This window comes from Pleurodeles waltl, chromosome 12 (assembly GCF_031143425.1).
Source record: "Pleurodeles waltl isolate 20211129_DDA chromosome 12, aPleWal1.hap1.20221129, whole genome shotgun sequence".
Lineage (NCBI taxonomy): Eukaryota > Metazoa > Chordata > Amphibia > Caudata > Salamandridae > Pleurodeles > Pleurodeles waltl.
This window is the reverse complement of record NC_090451.1, coordinates 52419456-52440984: the sequence shown is the minus strand read 5'-3', so window position 1 is coordinate 52440984 and position 21529 is coordinate 52419456. Positions and strand designations below refer to the sequence as shown.

The following is a 21529-nucleotide window of genomic DNA, read 5'->3' as shown; positions in this document are numbered from 1 at the left end:
GTAAAAAAGACGCATATTTGAGAAATACCCTGTAATTCACATGGTAGTATGGGCACCCCGGAATTTAGAGATGTGCAAATAACCACTGCTTCTCAACACCTTATCTTGTGCCCATTTTGGAAATAAAGAGGTTTTCTTGATACCTAGTTTTCACTTTTTATATTTCAGCAAATTAATTGCTGGATACCCGGTATAGAATGAAAACCCATTGCAAGGTGCAGCTCATTTATTGGCTCTGGGTACCTAGGGTTCTTGATGAACCTACAAGCCCTATATATCCCCGCAACCAGAGGAATCCAGCTGATGTAACGGTATATTGCTTTAAAACATCTGGCATTGCAGGAAAAAGTTACAGAGTAAAATGTGGAGAAAAATTGCTGTTTTTTTCACCTCAATTTCAATATTCTTTTATTTTAACTGTTATTTTCTGTAGGAAACACTTGTAGGATCTACACAAATGACCCCTTGCTGAATTCAGAATGTTGTCTACTTTTCAGAAATGTTTAGCTTTCTGGGATCCAGCATTGGTTACTCCCCCATTTCTGTCACTAACTGGAAGGAGGCTGAAAGCACAAAAAATAGTAAACATGCGGTATGTCCCAGTAAAATGTCAAAATTGTGTTGAAAAATGTGGTTTTCTGATTCAAGTCTACTTGTTCCTGAAAGCTGGGAAGATGGTGATTTAACCACCACAAACCCATTGTTGATGCCATTTTCAGGGAAAACCCACAAGCCTTCTTCTGCAGCCCTGTTTCCCCATTTTATTTAAAAAAAAGAAATTTTCGCTGTATTTTGGCCTCCTTCAGGGGAACCCACAAAGTCTGGGTACCTCTATAATCCCTAGGATGTTGGAAACAAACATTTGCAATGCAACGGGTCTCGCATTTCTCCGAGTTACAGCTATTAGCAGTTGTAAACGCCCAACCGTACTTTTCTTGCCACATTAAATGGAAAAAAAAGAGTGCGATTGCGCTGCTTCAGTTCACTCGTAGTGAAACCTATCGGTAAAAGTACAATTATCTACAGAACCAGCAAAAGTACAATTAACTATGTAACAGGCTCGATGTCATGGAAAGCGCTCGACTTCTGCCAAGCGAGATCGCGCTGCGAAGCAGATTTTAACAGGCAAGCCCACGAACCAATGAAAGACACTGACGTGACATGGAGGGGGCTCGAAGTCCTTTTCTAACTACTAAAGTGTCTCGCAAGCGAAATGCATGCGCAAGCGCATGCAACACAGGCTCTACCCTAAAAAAGGACGCAAATTTGGCATGGGTAGGTTATGTGGAGAAAAAGTTATGAGGGCCTAAGCGCAACTGCACCAACTAGGCAAAAAAAAAGGCTCGGAACAGGAGGTGAAAAGGCCTGGCAGCTAAGGGGTTAAATTTCGTTGCATTCTAGTGCAAGTCTATAAAAAGGAAGCTATCACTTTTCAATAATATTTAAATAGCACTCAATTAATTTTAAAGATAATGTAGAACGTCCAACCGAACATGAAAATTAAACTGCATTAGAGACAAAGGGAAACGAGAATAGCTTTCAAAGACTAAAAGAGTTTACTGGCGAGAAGTAAATACTCCTACATCCAACATGGCCGCCCACTTTTATGGACGTGTTTAATGAGCGCGGTCTAGTTTTTAGCCTCGTTCTCGTCCACTCCTCTACCTTGGAACACTCCCGTTCCAGCTTTTCGTCAACGCGCTGAAGTAACGTCACATATTTGCGCCCATGCGCTGCCTTCATCGGTGTTCCATGCTGAGGGCTTTGATTGGTCTACCTTCTGGGCTGATCAGGAGACTGGAGGGGAGAGGTGTCAATCAGGCGTTTGACCGGGAGCGGGCGCGCGTGCTGCCGAGAGAGTGACGGAGGAGAGAGAAAAGGGGCGCCGGAAGCTGCGGCACTATGGCAAGTGATGGCGGAGCCGGGGGTTGGGGGGATCTTTAAAATAAATACTGCAGGATGCTGTGAGAGGGGGGTATAGGAGGGCCGCACGGACCAGCGGGCATGATCATCTTTACCTCCTCCTTTAGGGATAGTGAACGCCCCATACTTAATGCACATTACACGCTAAGTCTGCCGCTTTATTTTTACATGCAGGCTGGCAGTCATACGTGTAGTTGGACAGCTGCCAATGCACTTAAACTGCAAGCGTCGAAAAGAAGCACACAGTGCTTTAAATGAGCACGTTCCCCTGTAGTAAGTGCACGCCTTAAAATTAAAAAAATACCTGCACTTCACTGGGTTCAAAATGTTTAATGTGAAAGACTCTTCCATACTCTGTAACTCTGTAACTGAGCACTGGATGTAGAGGTCTCGGCCCCGCCCAGAATAAATATCCGCTAATTGATAATCCTGTTGCTTTATATCACATTAGGTATGTTCTTGGTACCCCTTTGACAAGCTTGTGGGCCGTTTATATTACAAAACATATTCATAAACGCACCCACTGCCTTTAATAGAGATAAAGCACCCATGCGTTTGTATAGTCACCCCTCGCGTGTAATTAGACATTTAACCCCAGCCTTTAGAAGCAATGCATCCTTCTCAGCCTCAACATTCAGCCCCTCAAACATTACTATCGGGACCACCCAAGACGTGTCCAGCTATATGTTATGAAGGGTACTGATGATCTTAATGCAGCACTTCTGATGGAGCTGTAAGAGTACAGTTTTTCTTTCCAGGTCCCACTTAACTTCTCTTTTGGAACTCGCACACGTTGTTTATTGATCAGCTTCTCAGTTGGCCCTTCTACCATGCCCATCAAATTCACTTTCTCAGCAGCCATAATTTTGTACCTTCCCCCGACACATTCATGCCCGCACGTTTTTGACCACTTGGCACCTTATCTCACCCGGTAAAGACATTAGCAATTTGCTTTTCCCTGAGTTTGGTTTTTCTCTTTTGGTTTTTCTCTTTGGAGACAGTGGTCAAAGATGCCTCTTTTACCACTTTGGACTCAGCACAATTTTACAGCCACCTTAATACATGCCCAACAAGACTGTTCCTTTAATGAAGGTCTAAAAAGAAAAAACTACTTCGAAGAAATCTACAGTTAGTATAAGATCGTTGCTGATTTAAATGAAACACCCTTTTTTCCCTCTGGGATGAAAGTTTTTTTATAAGACCACATTACATTCATGTACTGTGCACCATGTAGAAGCAACTCTCTGACAAAATGTCACCCTCAAAATGATTCTGTTTATTTGACACCTTCAGTACAAATAGTCAGATTTTACAGTTTCTTCTCTGGTTTGACTTGCAAATTCAATAACAGCACTCCATGTTTCACAAATTTCTAATCATCTCTTTGGAAGACTCCTTCAGATCACTTGCTTTCCCTCAGTTTCATATTACAACAATCTTTCTAATTCAAGTCAGACTTTTATATGGCAAATATGGCACCACAGATGATAAAGTTCATGGGGGTATGCAACAAAGATTTTGTACATCAATGTTTATTTTTTGTTTTCGAAGCAGCCTATGTATGTGCCACGCCAATTCTGAGACATCAAATATCTTAGGGTTCACTTTAAATTCTCAGTACGGGTATTATATTGAACTGAAATTACTGAAACATATCTGTCATTTGTTGATGGCCTCCAGGCAACAGTAGTGCAAGCCTGCTGCATTTGGACTGTGCAAAGAGTATATAAAGGATACAGAGTCCCCCCCCCCCCCCCCCCAAAAAAAAAAATCTAGTCTTTTGGTTTTAAATGTCTTGCAGCTAGGCTGCAGCAATGACGACTGAACATAAAGTTAGGTGCAGAGGGCAAGACAGTCTCTGGATTCACCAGAACGAAAACCATACTGAGGAGTAGGTAATAAACCATAAAATGAGGTAGTGTGCAGCGTAAAATGCATTTGAAAATGTTGGACCGAAAAGGCAACAGAGAAATAGGGAAATACGAGGAAACCTAGCATCATATGAAGGTTTTTATATCAATAATACCCTGTTGAGGGGACAAAAAACATAATTAAATGCAGAATAGATTAGGGAGGGCTAGACCAAATAGCTGCTGCAAAGGCTTCAGGTGACCTCTGGCAAAAGTTGTGCTGATAATGGAATGTACTGAACCGACAGCAAAACATTGAGTTCCAAAGCACAAGTCCTAAAAAAAAAAAAAAAAAAAGTGGGAGGACTAACCAAGTTAGGCAGTATGCAGGTGACATCGCACATGGCCTCACAGAGCATGACCTCACAAGAAGTGAAATCACAAGAGGTGACAGTAAATCTTAAGAACTCCCACATCAGTTTAGCAGGTCCCCCATGAGTACATTTGAGCGCATTACAATATTTCACTAATGTGATTTTGAATTGGGGATGTGCCAAAAAAGTGACAAAACTCCTACGCAAAATCTGGGCCTCAGCCTATACACTTATTTTTTTAAACCATGCCACAAAAAAATTGTCAACAGTGACACATATGGCAGTAAACCTCTTCTGCCTAATTAGTTGCAAAGTCTGCATTTTAAAATGTCTTATGAGGTTAAGACACCTGCTGCAGAGATCTTAGTGATCCTGTTAAATCACCTTTGATGTACAGTGCTCGGACACCCAGCATTTGGATGAGTAGCGCTCTAGCGCTATAAAAGGACTAAAACCAAATAGTGGCATTTAAATAGTTATTCATGTAAATACTGGGACAGACCAGCACATCTGACATTCGTACAGTGCATGCATATGTCTTGTATACAAGGATTGAACAAAGGCAAAAACCTGCCTCTCTTAACTACCTGTGAAGTTATAAGCTGTGTGCCTTTTTTTTTTTTCCCCTCCATTGCATTGATGCGTGAGGCTCCTGATAGCTCCCAGTCAGGATACTCCAACAAAAGCCTGATGACCCCTTAACTTTGGCTTTTGTTATGGGCCCAGCTGGAATCTGATATGCCCTTTCTCAGCTTGCACGTTTTGCTCTTAACAAAAGCACACAACATGCAGGTAGTGCTGAACGTGTACTGTGTGGCTAAAAATTACACTGGGAAAAGTTAAGCATATTTTTGTGGGGCCCAGCCTCTTGACAGGGTAGAGGCTGTCCGCCCTATGAAAAACGTGGTTAGACGCTGTCTGCACATGTGTACTCTCGACTCATTCCCCGATAGGGCACTGGTCCTTCTGAAGAGGAGCTAAAACATCTAAAATACTTGAAGGCCCATGTGGTAGCACCACAGGCTGTTACTGCACCGTGACTGTATTATCAGTTCAGTAAAGGCAACTTAAACATTTTTGCCTCATGCCAAATACATGATGTCCATTTTTTTAAAGATCTTTTGAAGAGACTGCTTTATTGTTGTGTGTGTTTTTTTTTTTTTTTATATGATTAAAACCTGGTTTCAAATTTGGCTTTGTAGCAAAGAGTTGCGTTTTATCACATTTCACAACAGCTATGATGACCCTTTTTATTACACACTTATGACAGTAATCATCTCAAAGCACTTGTGTCACTATTGCCAGCTGCTGTTAGAAGAGGAAGTGGAATACAAATTGATTAGGAGACCAGCTTTAAATCTTGATGAAGACGGCGCCAGGATGGATTTTCATGAGAGGAGCTCCAAGGGTGGTTGCAAATTTAAGAAGCCTGGCCATGCTGGCGAGGAGTGAGTGAATAGGGCGTCGACTCCCATTGTTCGTTAGTTTGCCCAGAAGTCTTATTCAAGACTTGGAATCAAGCCCATCTGACCATTTTGCCATCTGCAAAGGCTGGTCTTGCTGATTTTATAATATCAGCAATTATGATATTATAAACTAAAAAATTGGAAAACAGTGTGTAGTGCCCAGATCCAAGAATATTCGCCCAGATGTGAAGGATCTTTTTGAATTCCGCTTGCATTCTTGTTGACGAATATTGTATTGAAAATGTGTCAAGCATTACAGCTGTTGCACACCAAAACATTCTCCTTAAGAGTATGATTATACTGTTACACTCCTAATAGTTCTATCAAATCTAACATCGTACAAAAATGCAACTCTACATGATAAAGCAGGGAAGACTAAATTTGCATTTTTTGATACATAAATGTTGTTAAACTACTGACTGTGTGCATTCTTCTTCCCATTGATGATCACAATTCTTTGAAATAATCACAAGGTCTAAAATCTAATCGTGAACAAATTACATTCATTTGGTTTGCCATGCCCTAAGTATTTGATTCTTTGCAAGAATAATTGCCTGATATACTTGCATTCTGAGACTGCTATGTAGCCTATAATCATCATTAAAAAATATTGGAATACTATTGTTAACGGGGAACTACTTAATTTAATATTCAGTTTAAATTCTATGTTATTAAAATCTTATTTTCAAAAATCTTGCTGTTTCACGATCCACAGCATATGCTGTGAGAACATTATAGCTGCTCGGAACAAATAACTTTTCCTGGATGCCGTCAACACCAATAACATCAATCATGTTGGAGTAACCAAGTTTAGTAGTCTGTACCTAGTTAAATTGGTTATATTTTTAAAAATCTTTCCTTAAGATAAATTGTCTGTACGTACTTGTGATTGCCATACATAGGTGTTGTGTTGCCGTTGAAGATAACACCTGGATTTGTTGTACAGGGATGCCCATACCAGTAATTTGTGTACACAATTTAAACTATTTTGTGACCTCTCACATAATTAAATAAGACCCTATTTTTGAAATAATAATCACTTTAGAATATGTTCATTAATCTGACAAGGGTGCAGATCTGCTAGAAATGAACCTGAAACATCAAAAAAAAAATCTGGTGTCTTTAAAAATTATAATCGTTGTACACGTTTTACAGCTTGACTTTGGCTTGTTTTGGTTACGTTTTTGTCATTGTGTGAATTGCTGTTTCTTTTGTTTCTTTCAGCTGCCTTTATCATTACTGAAGACTGCTCAGAACCACCCTATGGTGAGTAAAGAAATAATCCCCAAGCATAAGAAAGCTGGTCCAAGAGTATATCTTCTCTAAAGAATCGGAGAGTTCTTCTGGCCTGTTTCCCGAGGCCACTGTTAATTCTGTCTCAGCCATAACCTGTATTGGTTTTGGGTGAGAATGCATTTCTGTAAAAGAAAACCCTTGCGTTTACGTGGTAGTCAGTTGTGTGCCAATGTTAAGGTGACTTGCCCTGAACCTGTTGGCCTGAGTGTGACACTGACAGGGTAAACAACAGACAGACCGCCGTTTGTCCTTTCTTCATACAAGTCCCCAAACGAATTGCTGTAAACATTCTAGTTACAGTGGATGGGTTTATAACCTACCTGCCCAACATCTACTCACCAAACCCTTCATCCTCACCTCATGTCTTTGAGCTACCTACAGAAGTGAAGGGTGGTATAGATTTACAAGTGGCTTTCATATGACTTAAAATCAAGCAGTTGCACAGAAAATAACCTTCCATTTCACGTTTAACTTTAATTTCTTCATTTGTTTCAGTTGGTGGAATTGAAAAATGGAGAAACGTATAATGGTCATCTAGTGAGTTGTGATAACTGGATGAACATCAATCTCCGAGAAGTGATCTGTACCTCCAGGGTAAGTTCTCGCTTTTCATTTTCATAACTCTCCAATACTAAAAATGGTTAGAATGAACTAGATGGTATTTTTTTATCTTGGCCCCTGGAACACAGACCAAATTGCAATTCTAGTCCCCAACCACTGTACAGCTTTAAATGAATACAAATTCTAGAAATGTGCTTTCTGTAGAATTCCCTGTTTCCTCACATTGAACATCTCAGACCAATAAGTTTATTTAACAATGAACATGCTTATGTACAAACCGAAGTACGTTCAAGTTTTATACATATCCCCAACTGCATTGTTGATTGTAATATAAGCTTTTCTCCTTCCGAGTTCCATAATGGATTCCTGACGGAATACCCGCTCCTGGCAAGCTCATCCCTAGCGTACTCAGCATCTCAAATTCCATCTTGCAGTCATGTTCCACAAACAGGCTTCATTCACATAACAAATAGATACCACACTTTCCTTACCTCAATCACCTATATGGTTTTAAATAAAATCGTTATCACCTTTACGTGTCCAAGAGAAGCGAAATCATTTTTGGACGGTAAATCTAGGGGCCTTACGCAGTGTACCCGGAAGTAGCGCTGGGTCATTGCACCTTTGAGAGGTTGGTCAGCTTTCCTGCTTTGTTCAGTTGCCGTAGGAGTCCATCCTTCTCAAGAGTATTGTAAACGCTGCCCATGTATTGTAGCGTGAACTTACAACATAACCAGCGAAACTTAAAACTTTAACAAATTTAATGACAGTAAGTGCTGAAATTAATTTAATTATAATTATATAAAGCGATACTGTATTTACATAGCTTTGAAGTCATCTAGGATAAGACATTTACAATTCCGATCACTGGATCTTGCTAAAGGGAACAAAACCTAATTTGAAGTTTTGTTGTTTAATAATTTCAAACAACTGCCATACTTATAATTAAAATTCCTATTGGCTGTGCTAGGCTTAGTTCCTTAGCACTGGGGTGAAATGGGTTTTGAGTGGGATATTTAATAGTTAATGTATTTAGTTTCTGTAAACAAAATCTGTTTACATTTGAAGTTCGCTTTTTGGTTGAAACAAGGTATCATTTAACTTTTTTCCCCACCACATTTATAATAATTTCTTTGGGCAACTAAACTGCCAGTCCACAGAGGCTTTCCCAGACAGTTCTTTGTCAAAAGCTGGTATCGATACAGTTGTGTCCGCAAACAAGTCATTACTCCTTTTATGCAATACAAATGACCTTAAAAGCTGGCGTGCCTAATTCCACTGTAGTGGATCCTGTTTAGTTTTAGTGGGTATCAGGACTTTAGCTTAGCCTTCTGGTTTGCAGGCCTGTGCTCCGTCACCTACTGACTTTTAACCTACTTATTTTGCTCTGTCTTAGCCTATTTATTTTATTATTTCTTTTAAGATGTCTGCCATGTTTAGCTAGAGAGATGTTTTGATTTTACGTTATCAGTGCCACTCTGTGAAGACGTCAGCGTCAAAGTCAAGTAATGCAAGTAGGTAATCACATCATGTCTCCTTCCCACTTATGTGTGGCAGGAACAAGATGTACTTTTGGAGGGAATTGTTTATATAATTGCCGCCACAAGCCTGCCCCCTTATCTATTGTTTGGGGACATACCTGCGTCAGGGGTCCTACATGATCTGTATAAATACATCTCACGCAGACAAGGTTACCAGAGGGATTCCTACCAGATGCTATAGACACCGTCTGTGCTGCACGTCGCCTTGATACAGATTCAGCCAGATTCAGCCTTTGTGTCACCACAAAGTGTGACCTAGACCTCATTCCAAGGTAACAAGGGTTGGGGGGCGCTTCTCATGGACCTTGTACTGGCAGATTAGGTTTACCACACCTAGTTAGAGATTAGGTTCTCCATGCTACGATTTTAGGGATATTTTACATTTCATGTTTATTGCAATATGGTGGGGGTCTTTGCATTCATGACCTCATCTTTACCGTTCTGCTTCTTGCACTGTTCATTTTCCTAATCATTGCAGCTCATGCATTTTACAGTATATTGCAGTCTTTTTGATAAACCTGTTAAAACCTCTCCTGCATCTCATTTATTGCCTGTGTGTGACTGAGACTTCTTACTAACGTGAGAAAAGGGTAATCTGTTCCACCACGACTCCCCTGAGATGTCACACTCTGGAGTCCAGGCGTAAATGCTTCCAGAAATTGCCTTTTACTGTTGGCGTATATGGAGAGGCACTGCTTGTGAGCTGGGAATGTTGGGCCTACAGTTGCGACTTGTTGTAGGATTGGCCTAGTCGCCTACAAACAAAAGTGCTGTCATCCCTAAACCAGCAGTTTCGCCCAGGAGCGAGAGTCCAAATACGACACCACCATAGCTGAGACTTGCTCTATTTGTGAAGGTTTTCCTGCTGTATTTGTTGCAGATCAGCAGAGGTGAATACCAAGTTTTTGGCTCATACTCACAGCCACCCAAGAGCAGGTTTTTCCATTGTACGACTAAGAACACAAGTCCTTGCGCACCTTCAGACAGGACACTTTATTGAGGCTCAATAGAATAAGAACTGAGAAGGCCAGAGGTAATGCCGTAGAGAAGCTATGTTCACAGTGTGCCTAGGAAACAAAAGGAAGCCTACTGGAGGAAGCTGCTGTATTCTGAGGACATGAAAGTTGGCCTTTTCCTTACAGAAATGTTTGGGAGATCAACTAATTACAACTTTGGGACAAAATTGGGGCATATATTTGTCTTGATTGACTGAACAAAGCAGTTGCTTTGAAACTACTGATACCACATGAGATGGTACAGTAGACTATAAACCCGCAGCATGATGGGCGGGCAGCCTTGTCCAGCATGGGCTCTGGAACACAGATTGTCTTTAACAAAAAACTGCTGCAGTGTCTGAAGGGGGAAGAGAAGAACTACCTGTTGAATCTAAGTGGTGTCCATGGACAGTGCCATTAGAAGGGCAAACAAGCAGGTGAAATAACTGGGGAGGAAAAGCACTGCCGGGGAGAAATCCCAGAAAAAGTCTTTGACGACAGAAGCATAAATGTAGAAAAACGTGCAAAGCCCCAAGAACCCACCTTGGAGGGCTGCCTGTGAGATTTGAATGAAATCCCACTGAAAACATATGTAACAAATGCCCGGAGGACTTCATAGAAATAGTAGGGTTCTGAAGCAAGCACAATCCTGAAAGCAGCAGTCGAGGAACCCTGGAAATCAGCTTTTGGCAATGTGAGTGAATTGACTTGGCTGCACTCTCTGCCCCCTCCTCCATCTCCTTCCGGGTCTAAATCTTCACATTGTTGTCCACCTTCCTTATCTTCCACATACATTTTTTTTTGGTTGCAGTCCCTCAACTTCTCTCTTCCAACTCCAGATGCAAACGTTTTAGTTACTAAATAAGTCTCAGACTTCTCGGGAGTTGCATCACTTAATAGAAGGGCGAGGAGTCCCAAAGGTCTGCCTGCCCATGGACTACCGGTTGAGAGCATTATGTACGGTTATTCAAGTGTGGTTGTGATATTGTGCTCTGCTTGGCAGACAGAGACCGCCTGTGTGCTGAAGTCATGCGTGCTTGATAACTTTCATCACCACTCCTCTGCTACTCTCAAGCACCCCTGCCTTTCTTCTTTTCTACTAACCTAGGGCCAGATGTACCAAAGGATTTAACCCATTCTGTGTCTATGGGGAAAAAGCTTTCGTTACATATGGCCCCTAGTTCCTTCCTCAGATCCAGTTGTATGGTGTTTTTAAACAAGGGTGCCGTAGCCATGATTCGTCCTAACAATCCTGGTTTTATTGCACCACAGCATGCTATATTCCCGCTCCTCTGCCCTTTTGTGCTGGAGTCTCCCATTATAAACAAATAAATACCACAAATCAGTAACGATGAATCAAGTAAGTGATATTGATGGCACATAGTTTATAGAGGGGCAGCTCAACCTTTTATCCTTCAGAGGATATTAAATATAATGTCTTTAAATTGGGTAATGGTAACACATTTTATTTAAATCTCTTGGAGGCGTAATAACTGTAGTATGAAGTACTATATTGAAACAAATTAATGTTTACATTAGTGCTTTTAAATTTAACCCAGATGTGTGTCTAGGGCTACCCACTCCATGAGCACCACTTATAACTTTATCTTTAATGCTATAATAATTTACATTTAACTAGTATTTTTTTAAGTCCCTAGGGTCTGGTGCTCTTTTTGAGTGGCCCTAACTGCTTCTCAAATTGGTCCCAGTAAAAGCAATTCATTCAAGATGCAGAGACCAAAGAAAAAGGATAAACGTTATTATTAAGAAAGCACTCTGAATCCATTGTCAAATGGATGTCAGGCACAACTGTTAGTATTTTTTTTTATAAACAAATTTTATTGTTTTCAAAGAATTATGGCAACAACCTTTTAGCACAGGTACAACCAGACAGTTCAGTGTTATACATTTGCTGTGTACATGTTTTTCCTTTTCCTCTCGGGGGAGGGCATATGTATTTCCCTGATCTCGCTCGGTGGGGAGGAGGACGGTCCGGTCTAATCTATGACAGTGTTCCGAGTCAAGGGCCCCATATCTTTTCATATTTCCGTGGGCATCCTCTTGATTCATATATTTGTTTCTCTTGGACTGCACACCAGTCTACTCCCTTTCTCCATTTCTGCAGGGATGGGCCGGCAGACGAGGTCCACACCGCGGCTATGTCTCTTTTGGCCACCAACAGGGCTGTCCCAATGAAAGCTCGGTTGGTCCGCAATCTCAGTCCCCCCTCCATGATCCCCAGTAGTATCATAGTGGCGGAGAGTTGGAGTTTCGTCCCTATTGTCTTATTTAATTCGTTTAGCACCTTTACCCAGTAGATCTGTAGAACCGGACAAGACCAGACCATATGGAAGAAGTCTGCGCGCTCCATTTTGCAGCAGGGGCAGCGTCTGTTCGGCCATAGTCCAGCCTGTGAAAGCCTATTAGGCGCCAAATATGCTTTATGTAGGTAGTAAAATTGTACGGTGCGTAGTTTTGCTGACATGGCTAGGGTTTTGGGGGCTTCTAGTGCTTCTGCCCATTCCGAGTCTTCCAAAGCCCCGGTCCATGTCTCCCACCCCATCCTCATCGAATTCGCATCTCCTGGCGTATTGTTAATCAGCATTCTATAAAGTTGTGAAACCCCTTTCCCTCCTATGTTTCCCATTAGTGTTTTGGCTTCAAGGGGGCTAAATTCCGGTAGCAGATTCTTGGGGATTTGTGTTCCTATGGCATGTCTGAGTTGAAGATATCTAAAAAATTGTGTTCGGGATAGTTGGAACTCTGTCTGTAGTTCCTGAAAGGATTTTAGCGTTTCTCCCTTCCATAAGTCTCCCACCAATGAGATCCCCAATATATCCCATTCCGCAAATCCCTCCAGTGCGGCGGTGGTGCTCATCCATTACCCTCTCCACAGCTGGTTCTGCAGGGTGATTACTGCGTTCTATTGAGTGTGCCTCAGCGCAGCCCGCCACGCCAGGAGGGCAGCTCTAGTTGTCTCGCCCATACGGTGGGGGAGAGGTGCCCCGTACAGCGCATCTAGGATGCGTGGGAAGCCTAGAGTGTTCAGTTCCATTTGGTATGCTGGGTCTGACCACCCTCCGTTAAACCAGTCATGTACAGTTAGAATCTGTGTCGCCAGGTAGTATAAGTATGGGTCAGACATCCCCAGGCCTCCCTCGTGTGTTCCCCTCTTACAGTACTTTACGGCTACACGGTGTCTGTTCCCGCCCCAGAGGAATTGTAGTGTTGCTGTTTCTAGGGTCCGAAACCATGAACGCGGGATGGGGAGGGGGAAGTTCTGAAAGGCATATATTAATCTGGGTAGGATCATCATTTTATATAAGGCCGCCCGCCCCATTATGTGGAGTGGTAGTGTCTGCCATTTTTGTAGGTCTGTCTTGACTCGTGTTAGCAGCGAGTCTACGTTCTTTGCCCAGGTCAGTTCTGGCAGGAGGGTCACGCAGACGCCCAGATATTTAAAGCTCAGTCTGCGAAGGGGTATTGTGTTCTGCCTGTCGAAGCAGTCTCAGGTGTTTACTAAAGGGACCAGAACCGATTTGGCCGGATTCATCTTCAGGCCTGAGGTCGTTGCAAAGCTCTTAAGGAGTTGGAGACTGCGTGGGCCAGACGTGCTTGGGGTGCCCATATAAAGTAATACGTCGTCTGCACATAGGGCTATTTTATCTTCTGTAGCGTGTTTCCATTTCCAGCCGCAGTATTCTGGATCTGTCCGGAACATCTGGGCCAGGGGTTCTATAGTTAGGGCGAAGAGGAGGGGGAACGGCGGACATCCCTGTCTTGTTCCCCCTTCTGACTTCAAAGAGTGATGACAGGGTTCCATTAATTTGTACCCGGGCCGAGGGGGTCTGCATACAACGCTCGTGTTAGTTGGCAGAACCTCGGTCCCAGTCCCGCCCTCTGCAGCACCATGAATAGGAAGTTCCAGTCTACGGAGTCAAAAGCCTTCTCAAAGTCAATAAAGAGCAGCGCTAAATCTCGGGGTAGTTTGTGTCTCCCATCGAGGGCCACGTGAAGGCGGCAGATGCAGTGACGGGTGCTGCGGGCTGTCATAAATCCACACTGATCTGCATGGATCAGTTGTGGTAATACTCTTTTGAGACGTGTTGCGAGTATATTGGCTAGGATCTTGACCTCGCAATTGATCAATGAGATCGGTCTATAGTCTGCACAGTGCGGTGATGGAGGATAAGATTTAGGAATCACTACTGTGGTGGCTTCATCCAGCCCTCTCGGGAAGCGCCCCTGTTGTTCTACTTCTGTGAAAAGGGCCATCAGATGTGGCATTAGCTCCTTCCTATATTTCGTGTAATATTCTGCTGGGAAGCCATCAGGGCCTGGGGTTTTCCCAGCTCTCAGTCCCGAGATGGCATTGTTTATCTCTTCTTCTTTCAAAGGCTCGTCTAGAATCTGCATCTCCGGAGGAGGCAGATGGGGCAGGGGGATTGTGTCTAGTAGTCTACGACCATGGGCTGGGTCGACGGAGTCTGAGGCCTTATATAGTGTTTTGTAATAGCGGGCAAAGGCCTCTACTATATCTTGGTGTTTCTCGACCTTGCCCTGTTCTCCGTCCCCTATTTCGGAGATAATGGCTGAGGCTCTGTGATGGGAGATCAGCCAGTGTAGTAACTTCCCTGTTTTGTCCCCCCCATCCATATATTCTTGCTGTGCTTGCTCGCCAGAGAGCTTTTGCTGCCTCTAAGGACAGGTCTCTGATTTCCTCTCGTATCCGGGACAACCGTCTTGCCCCCCTCTCGCTGGGGTTCCCTTCTTGTGCTAGTTCTAGCTCTGCTGCTTGTTTCTCTAGTGATTCAATATTTTGAGTTTTTAGATGCTCTAGCTTTCTTATCAGGCCTCTGGCTGACCCTCTCAGGACAGCCTTGCCCACAGCCCATAAGATGCCAGGCGAAGACACTGATCCCTCGTTCAGGCCAAAGTAGTCATTTTGTGCCTTTTGTAGCTGTTCTAATCAAATCAAAATAAAATCATAAACGTTTATAAAACGCGCTACTCACCCGTGCGGGTCTCAAGGCGCTAGGGGAAAGGGGTTGCTGCTGCTTGAAAAGCCAGGTCTTGAGTAGTCTCTGGAATGCGGAGTGGTCCTGGGTGGTCCTGAGGATGGTGGGGAGGGAGTTCCAAGTCTTGGTAGGAGAAGGACCTCCCACCCGCCGTGGAGCGGCGGATGCGAGGGACGGCGGCGAGAGCGAGGCTGGTGGAGCGAAGAAGACGGGTGGGAGTGTAGAAGCTGAGGCGGCGGTTGAGGTATTCGGGTCCCTTGTTGTGGAGGGCTTTGTGTGCGTGGGTGAGGAGTCGGAAGGTGATCCTTTTGCTGACGGGAAGCCAGTGCCACAGAATTCTACAAATTCTTCGTCTTGTAAGTACCAAGCATTTAGCTTCCACATGGGTCGGTTCGTCTGCCGGGCCTGACCTAGAACCAGGCGTAGTGGTGCGTGATCAGATATGCCTCTTGCCAGTATTTCAATATGTGACAAGGCACTGCAGTCTAACTGTTAGTATTTTTAACTGCTTATGAAGTAAGTTATGAAGTTGTGGTGGATAGGCTAAACTGAACACAGGCACTGAATGATAGCAAATGAATGTATTCAAAATGGACCTGTCCTTGAAGATATTAAGAATAGTTATACTTGTTACAGGTACAGGAAATCACAGGTGGAACACCAAATGGTTACAAGGCAACTCCAGACTTACTGGTGTGTAATGCAGACTAGGGGACAACAAACCTATATTAGAATGCATTTGATTCTATTTCATGAACTGTTTGGCATATTTCTGTGTTAACTCCACCTTTAATGATGTGGGAAGCGATAAACAGGACGCCTCTCGCCCATGAGCCACCTTTAATTGTAGCATCTTAAATCCTCGATTTGCCTTTGTCGTGCATCACCATCCACCTCCTTAATGGGTCATTTTTTTCCAACATATTTTATTCTTTTGTGTTCAACAGGATGGCGACAAATTCTGGAGGATGCCCGAATGCTACATTCGAGGTAGCACGATTAAGTACCTGCGAATCCCAGATGAAATTATTGACATGGTGAAAGAGGAAGTACTCTCCAAGGGCCGGGGCCGTGGTAGCGGTGGAATGCAACAGCAACAGAAGCAGCAAAAAGGGAGGGGAGTTGGAGGCGCTGGTCGAGGTATCAAATCTAAAGTATATGAATATTATTAGGTGCGAATGTGTGTGTGTGTGCATAGGTGTCTGTGTTGTCTCGCAAGCGAATCGCGTGTAGTGAATAGTCCATATTGTGAGTGCTCGTCTTGGATGGTTTCCATCACTTCTAGTAGGATGGGTTGGAAAACAGAGGCCTACTACAAATCCCAGCCGGACGCTTTAGTGACCTGATGGACCGCTTGAGCCTCTATTGAGTGGCTTCAGAGATTTACGTTTGTGGTATTTTTTTTTCTTCAAGAAAATGGAAATTGTGTTTGGTTAGCTGAGGCATTCGACTTGTCATTCTGGTGATCGGCCTTCCAGAACTTCCATGGCAAAGAATAATTACAGCAAATACATTTCCTTTGAATTATTTTATATTGAGGTGTATGAAATTGCAATTTAACGAATAATGCACATATAATTAACATTTTAAAAAACGGACGTGATATCTACATCATTGTGCTTCATTTTCCTCCTATGTGTTGGAGAAAATGATTTGATTGAATTCACAACGCAATCGGCTTCTAAAAACTGTTTTTTAAATTTATTATTTATTTATTTTTATTTTTTGGAGGGGGGTCGCGTTATTTTCCTTGGTTCTAAGTAACCAAGTGTCAACAACCTCCTCATGTCAAACAGTTTAACAGTTATAAGGATTTTACTTTTTATGTTTAAGCTCCACCTGCCCAGCTTTTATAGGGCATTGCAATATTTGGAGAAAAGGGGGCAGAGTGTACGGAAAAGACCAACAACATCGCTGTGCTTTGTCACCATCTCCAATTTACCATCCACCCATCATAACCTCCAGTTCCCTATCCACCCAGTTGGTTATGTATTGGTTTTCCCCTGGGCTTTCTGTCTTCAAGCAATTCTCTTCTGTTGAATGTAATCGGTTCATAAGCATTATACACTCACAAATCCTTCTTTGAGTGACCTTGCTGTGGCCACGTTGGGGTCACATGAACAGATTGTGTATGCATAGGGTTATAGGAAGTTACAACGGGGGCAGGCGTAGGACTCCCATGACACATGAAAGCCCGGGACAAGCACTTTATATCTCTACATAGTCTCGAACCATTCCTGTATCGCTCACACTATCATAAACATACACACGATACATGACACTCATGCACTATAAATTACACAGTATTTTACACACATACAATTTTAAGCATGTACTACTGCTCCGCATCCTGTATCTGTTCGGTGTATGCGAGAAGGGTGTACTATTGGTGGTGACTGTGTTGCATTGCTACTGCTGCATGTTATGTCTCTGCCTTGTGTGTAAGGAAGCATGTACTAGTGTGCGGGTGTAAGCATGCATGGATAATGTGGAATTCCTAAAGCCCGATGCCCAAGACCTATTGTTTGGGGTCAAGGACAACAGGTTTTCAGGTTTTGTTTGTCCTTGGGACAAGTAGGCCCAACTCCCTGCAGTACAAACCCTTTAGCTGCCAGTTTACTGTACCACATTATGGAGCAGGGAAGGGAATAGTCTGCAGTTGAGGTATTATTTGTGTCCTTATGTTGATGCTGTTCGAACTTGTATTTATGGTTCATTAATACAAAGCCTTTATTAGGGTGAGGGCTCTCAAAGTGTTGTAAGCTCAGACTGTACTACGGACAGTGGTTCCAATAAAAAAAAATGTGTACACGTTTGCAAAGCTTAACAATGAGGCTCTTTATAATGCTCTCAGGATACCCTCTGATTAGATTCAGATATTTGCATAAGCTTCCTAGCAAGATTGATGATTCTTTGCTTTCAAAATAAAATGTTCACAAAAACATCCAGCTACGAAAAAAACGTTTTGCTAAACTACCACTTCTTTGAATCATCATTTAGTAAAATGTGTGGATGCATGCTAGTATTTCCAAAGACTACTCAAAATGGAAAGTCTGTGTAACCAGGTTCAGCAGGATTATGGGAAACAGGAATATAAACAGGCATTGTCAAAACCGATAGGTCAGACATTGACGGTCAGTCTTTTGGTTTTGTCAATGCGTGTCTTGTTTTTACATGGCTTTTTTTAAAATTATTGTTGTGGGAGCTGCTTCACCCTCACCACTGTAATAAACATTGGCAAAAGCATTGTTTGGTCTCAACAAGCACATATTGCCACAGTAGTTCCTGGCAGTGATCAAAACTACTTTGTATGCCGATATGCTTCTAGTGAAATGGCAGATTGCGATCATTCACAGTGAAGCCAGCTGATAAAGAGAATTTTACTAAAAACAAAAGGTCTTGGTTAGTGCAGGCCTATTTAGGGGCCCAATGCTTAAAGAAAGTCAAAAAAGTGCACCCATTGTATATGTCTTTGCCTTAGTGCAGATTGACCTATTTCATGATTTCATAAGAATTTGCAGAGATAGCTCAGGGAATCATACTCCTAGAAAATATTTGTTAACTGTAATTTAGCACAAGCAAATATGCGAGTGCTGATTTGTTCATGTGAAAATCTGGTGAGCGTTTACAAGTTCACTTTCCCCTTAACCACTTTTTTCCGAACCATGAAAGACGTTCTACTTCTGACCCCTTTCAGGAGTAAATTCCCAACCTTTCTTAGTATAGGAGATGATGAGAAAGGAGCTGGTGGAAACCCTAAAGACATTGAAGTTAGTAGGTACAGCACACAAACACATCTGCAGCAGCAGGACAGACCTCCCTCTTACAACACTTGCTAACCTTCCAGTATGTGCAGAAGCAGGAGGCAAACATCCCTTGTATCTTCAGAACTGTTACAGGCAGGAGCATTAGAGGCTTCCTATGTGCTGCAGCTTCTTGGAATTTTTATATTCTGTGACCTCAAAGTGAGTACATAACATGACGACTCGGAGACTGGAACTATTGAGAAGGAAAGATAATAAATCTAGCATAAAATTGTATATCATTTTTAACTTTTCACCTGTGGTACTGTGGGGAATCGATAAGTTGTATAATGACTTGATTTCAAAGCCTCACATGTAGAAATGCTCATACCCTTAGAAGCCATCTCTTGTGCATTTGTTAGTGGCAGTGGATGGCTCCTCGTATTTAGTGTTGTAATTGTATTTTTTTCGCAAGTTAAATTTTTTTTCTTCAGCAGTTTACTCATGAACTTAGATTCACCAAGAGGTCAGTGCTAGTGGAAGGGACATCAGGCATCCTTTCATGTGATCTCACTGTTTTCCTCTCTCAAGCCTCCTTTTTGCTGCTTTTGAGGGCTAAGCTAAGGGCACGAAGCGAAATCAATGCATACAGGAGACTTTGGCCCTGATTATGAGTTTGGCGGGTGGAAAAGCCTGTCCGCCAAACTCCTGTTGTCGGGTTACCACTTATGCAGCAGCCCTTCTGCAGCCCCTATTACGAGTTTCCCACTGGGTCAGCGGGCGGAAACTGAGGATCCACTGTCTCCCCACTCGTAAAATTTAAAAAATAAATGCTTTTTAGCCCAGGGAGGAGGGCGGGGGTCCCTTTAGGACCCTAGCACCAGAGCTAAGGGGTCAGGGTGTTCCTACCCTGGCCCCTTTAGTTTTTGGGGGGATTCAGCTTCGGCTGAAGCCGAATCCCAAGATGGTTGACAACGCTTCAACAGCTTCTGTTGTTGAAGTGTTATAAGCCAGTCAGATCTCAGCACGAGATCGTTAGGGGTCGCAAATCCTTCGCATCCCTAGATATACAAATTTGTTTCTCCCTTAATTTCTCAAAAACTACTGAATGGCATTACACCAAAACAAAAAAAGCACTCTTTCTGGACCAGGATCTACCTTCCTGCTAAATTTGATGTAATTCCGTCCAGCAGTTTTTGCACTATTGCTGTTCAAAATCCCTATGGAAAAGTGAATGGGGAAAAGTGTTTTGGGGATCCCCCTTTTTTTCTCTGCACCCTCTGGACAGGTCACCCTGAAACTTTTCAGGCAGCAGCTGACAGTACTGGCAAATTTTTGGGGGAAAGTTTTGTGAAGCTTGGTCAAGCACTGCCAAAGATATATGCAAGTAAAAAATCCCTTTTTGTTTAGAAACGTGACCCTACCTAAAACTACCTAGTGGCGAGTGCCACTAGGTGATATATGTATGTGTGTGTGTGTGTGTGTGTGTGTAAAAGTCAAGTGAGGTGCAGAAAGGAGACCAGTTGGAGGAGAAAATGAAAAGCATTTTCTTCTTGAACTAGCGTTTCGCTGGCAAACATGTCAAATTCTGCACCTGTGAAATCTTGCAAAAGTTGATTTAAGATTTTGACCAGGTAAAACGACCCTGGAAGTCCAGGATACCTGATCACAAATGACCTGGTTCTTGGGCACTTGGTAAACTATCAGCAAGTCATGTAGTGTGTTAGAAAGCTGGAAATGAAACCTCTGACACTTACACTTCTAACAATGTTTAGGTGTGTTCGGAGGACGTGGGAGAGGTGCCCCAGGTGGTGGCAGAGGACAGCAGGAGAAGAAACCAGGCAGACAATCTGGGAAGCAGTGAAAACAGTTTGGACTTTCTTTTTTTGATCTTTGGACGTTGGCGTGCAGCAGTGAGTTTAGTTTCCGATGAAGATTGCTGATTATTTAAAGTACTACATTTCTACACTTCAGTCAGTGAATCTGACTCTGTTCTTTGTTATTGAATTTGTAAAACTCTACCTACCATTTACTGGTAGAATTGTATGTGCAACATTGAGTTGGAGATTCTTATTTTTGGTTTAAAAGGGGGAGAAATGCTGTGCAAGGAGCTACATTTTCAACTACCACATCTTGTATATTTTAAATGAAAAAAGTAAAAAAGATCATGTCATGATATTTTAAGCACTTGTTAAATACATTTTTGTGTTTACCTTTTTCACGAAACCTTTTCTAATTTGAGTTTTGTGTTTTTTGGAATTAGTGGAACATACTGGTTTTATGTTAAGTAGAATTTGACAAGCTTATTAAAATTCTCAAAACAGTCAGAATTTTGTCACTTTGTAAGCTTGTTTTATCAACTGTTTTTATTTTTTATTTTGTCATTTGTTTTGCCTGTTTAGTGGTCTGCCCTACTGTTCATTTACCTTGCTAAAGTTCCAGGTTCATTTGACGAAAAACAAGTTCAGTTTGTTTCACAAGATTAATAAATGGAAAAATGAAAATTGGCATTCTGATTTTAGTTTGTTGTTTAATGCTTGGTGCGAAGAACTAAATACTAGCCGTGCCATGGAAAGAAATATCATGAAACTAATATTACTCTTTTTAACATTTGTAAGTGTTTTTAGTTACTACAATTTTGGATGGTCTGATATTTATTCAAATGTATAGTAATCTTAAAAAATATTGAGAAAGAATACAACACAAATTTAAGAAAAAAACAATACCCTTTACATCAAATCCTGGAGTGAGCCAATGGACAA

At 42.3% G+C, this 21529-nt stretch overlaps 1 protein-coding gene across 1 annotated transcript; it reads left to right on the top strand.

The window, feature by feature from the left end:
* The first annotated feature begins 1755 nt into the window (after positions 1-1755).
* LSM4 (LSM4 homolog, U6 small nuclear RNA and mRNA degradation associated) lies at positions 1756-21277 on the top strand. The gene is made up of 5 exons (XM_069216636.1): positions 1756-1905; positions 6838-6879; positions 7405-7503; positions 15972-16164; positions 20543-21277. Exons 1-5 carry the CDS (start codon positions 1903-1905, stop codon positions 20629-20631), a joined length of 426 nt encoding a protein of 141 aa, XP_069072737.1. The 5' UTR covers positions 1756-1902; the 3' UTR covers positions 20632-21277.
* Positions 21278-21529: the final 252 nt, after the last annotated feature.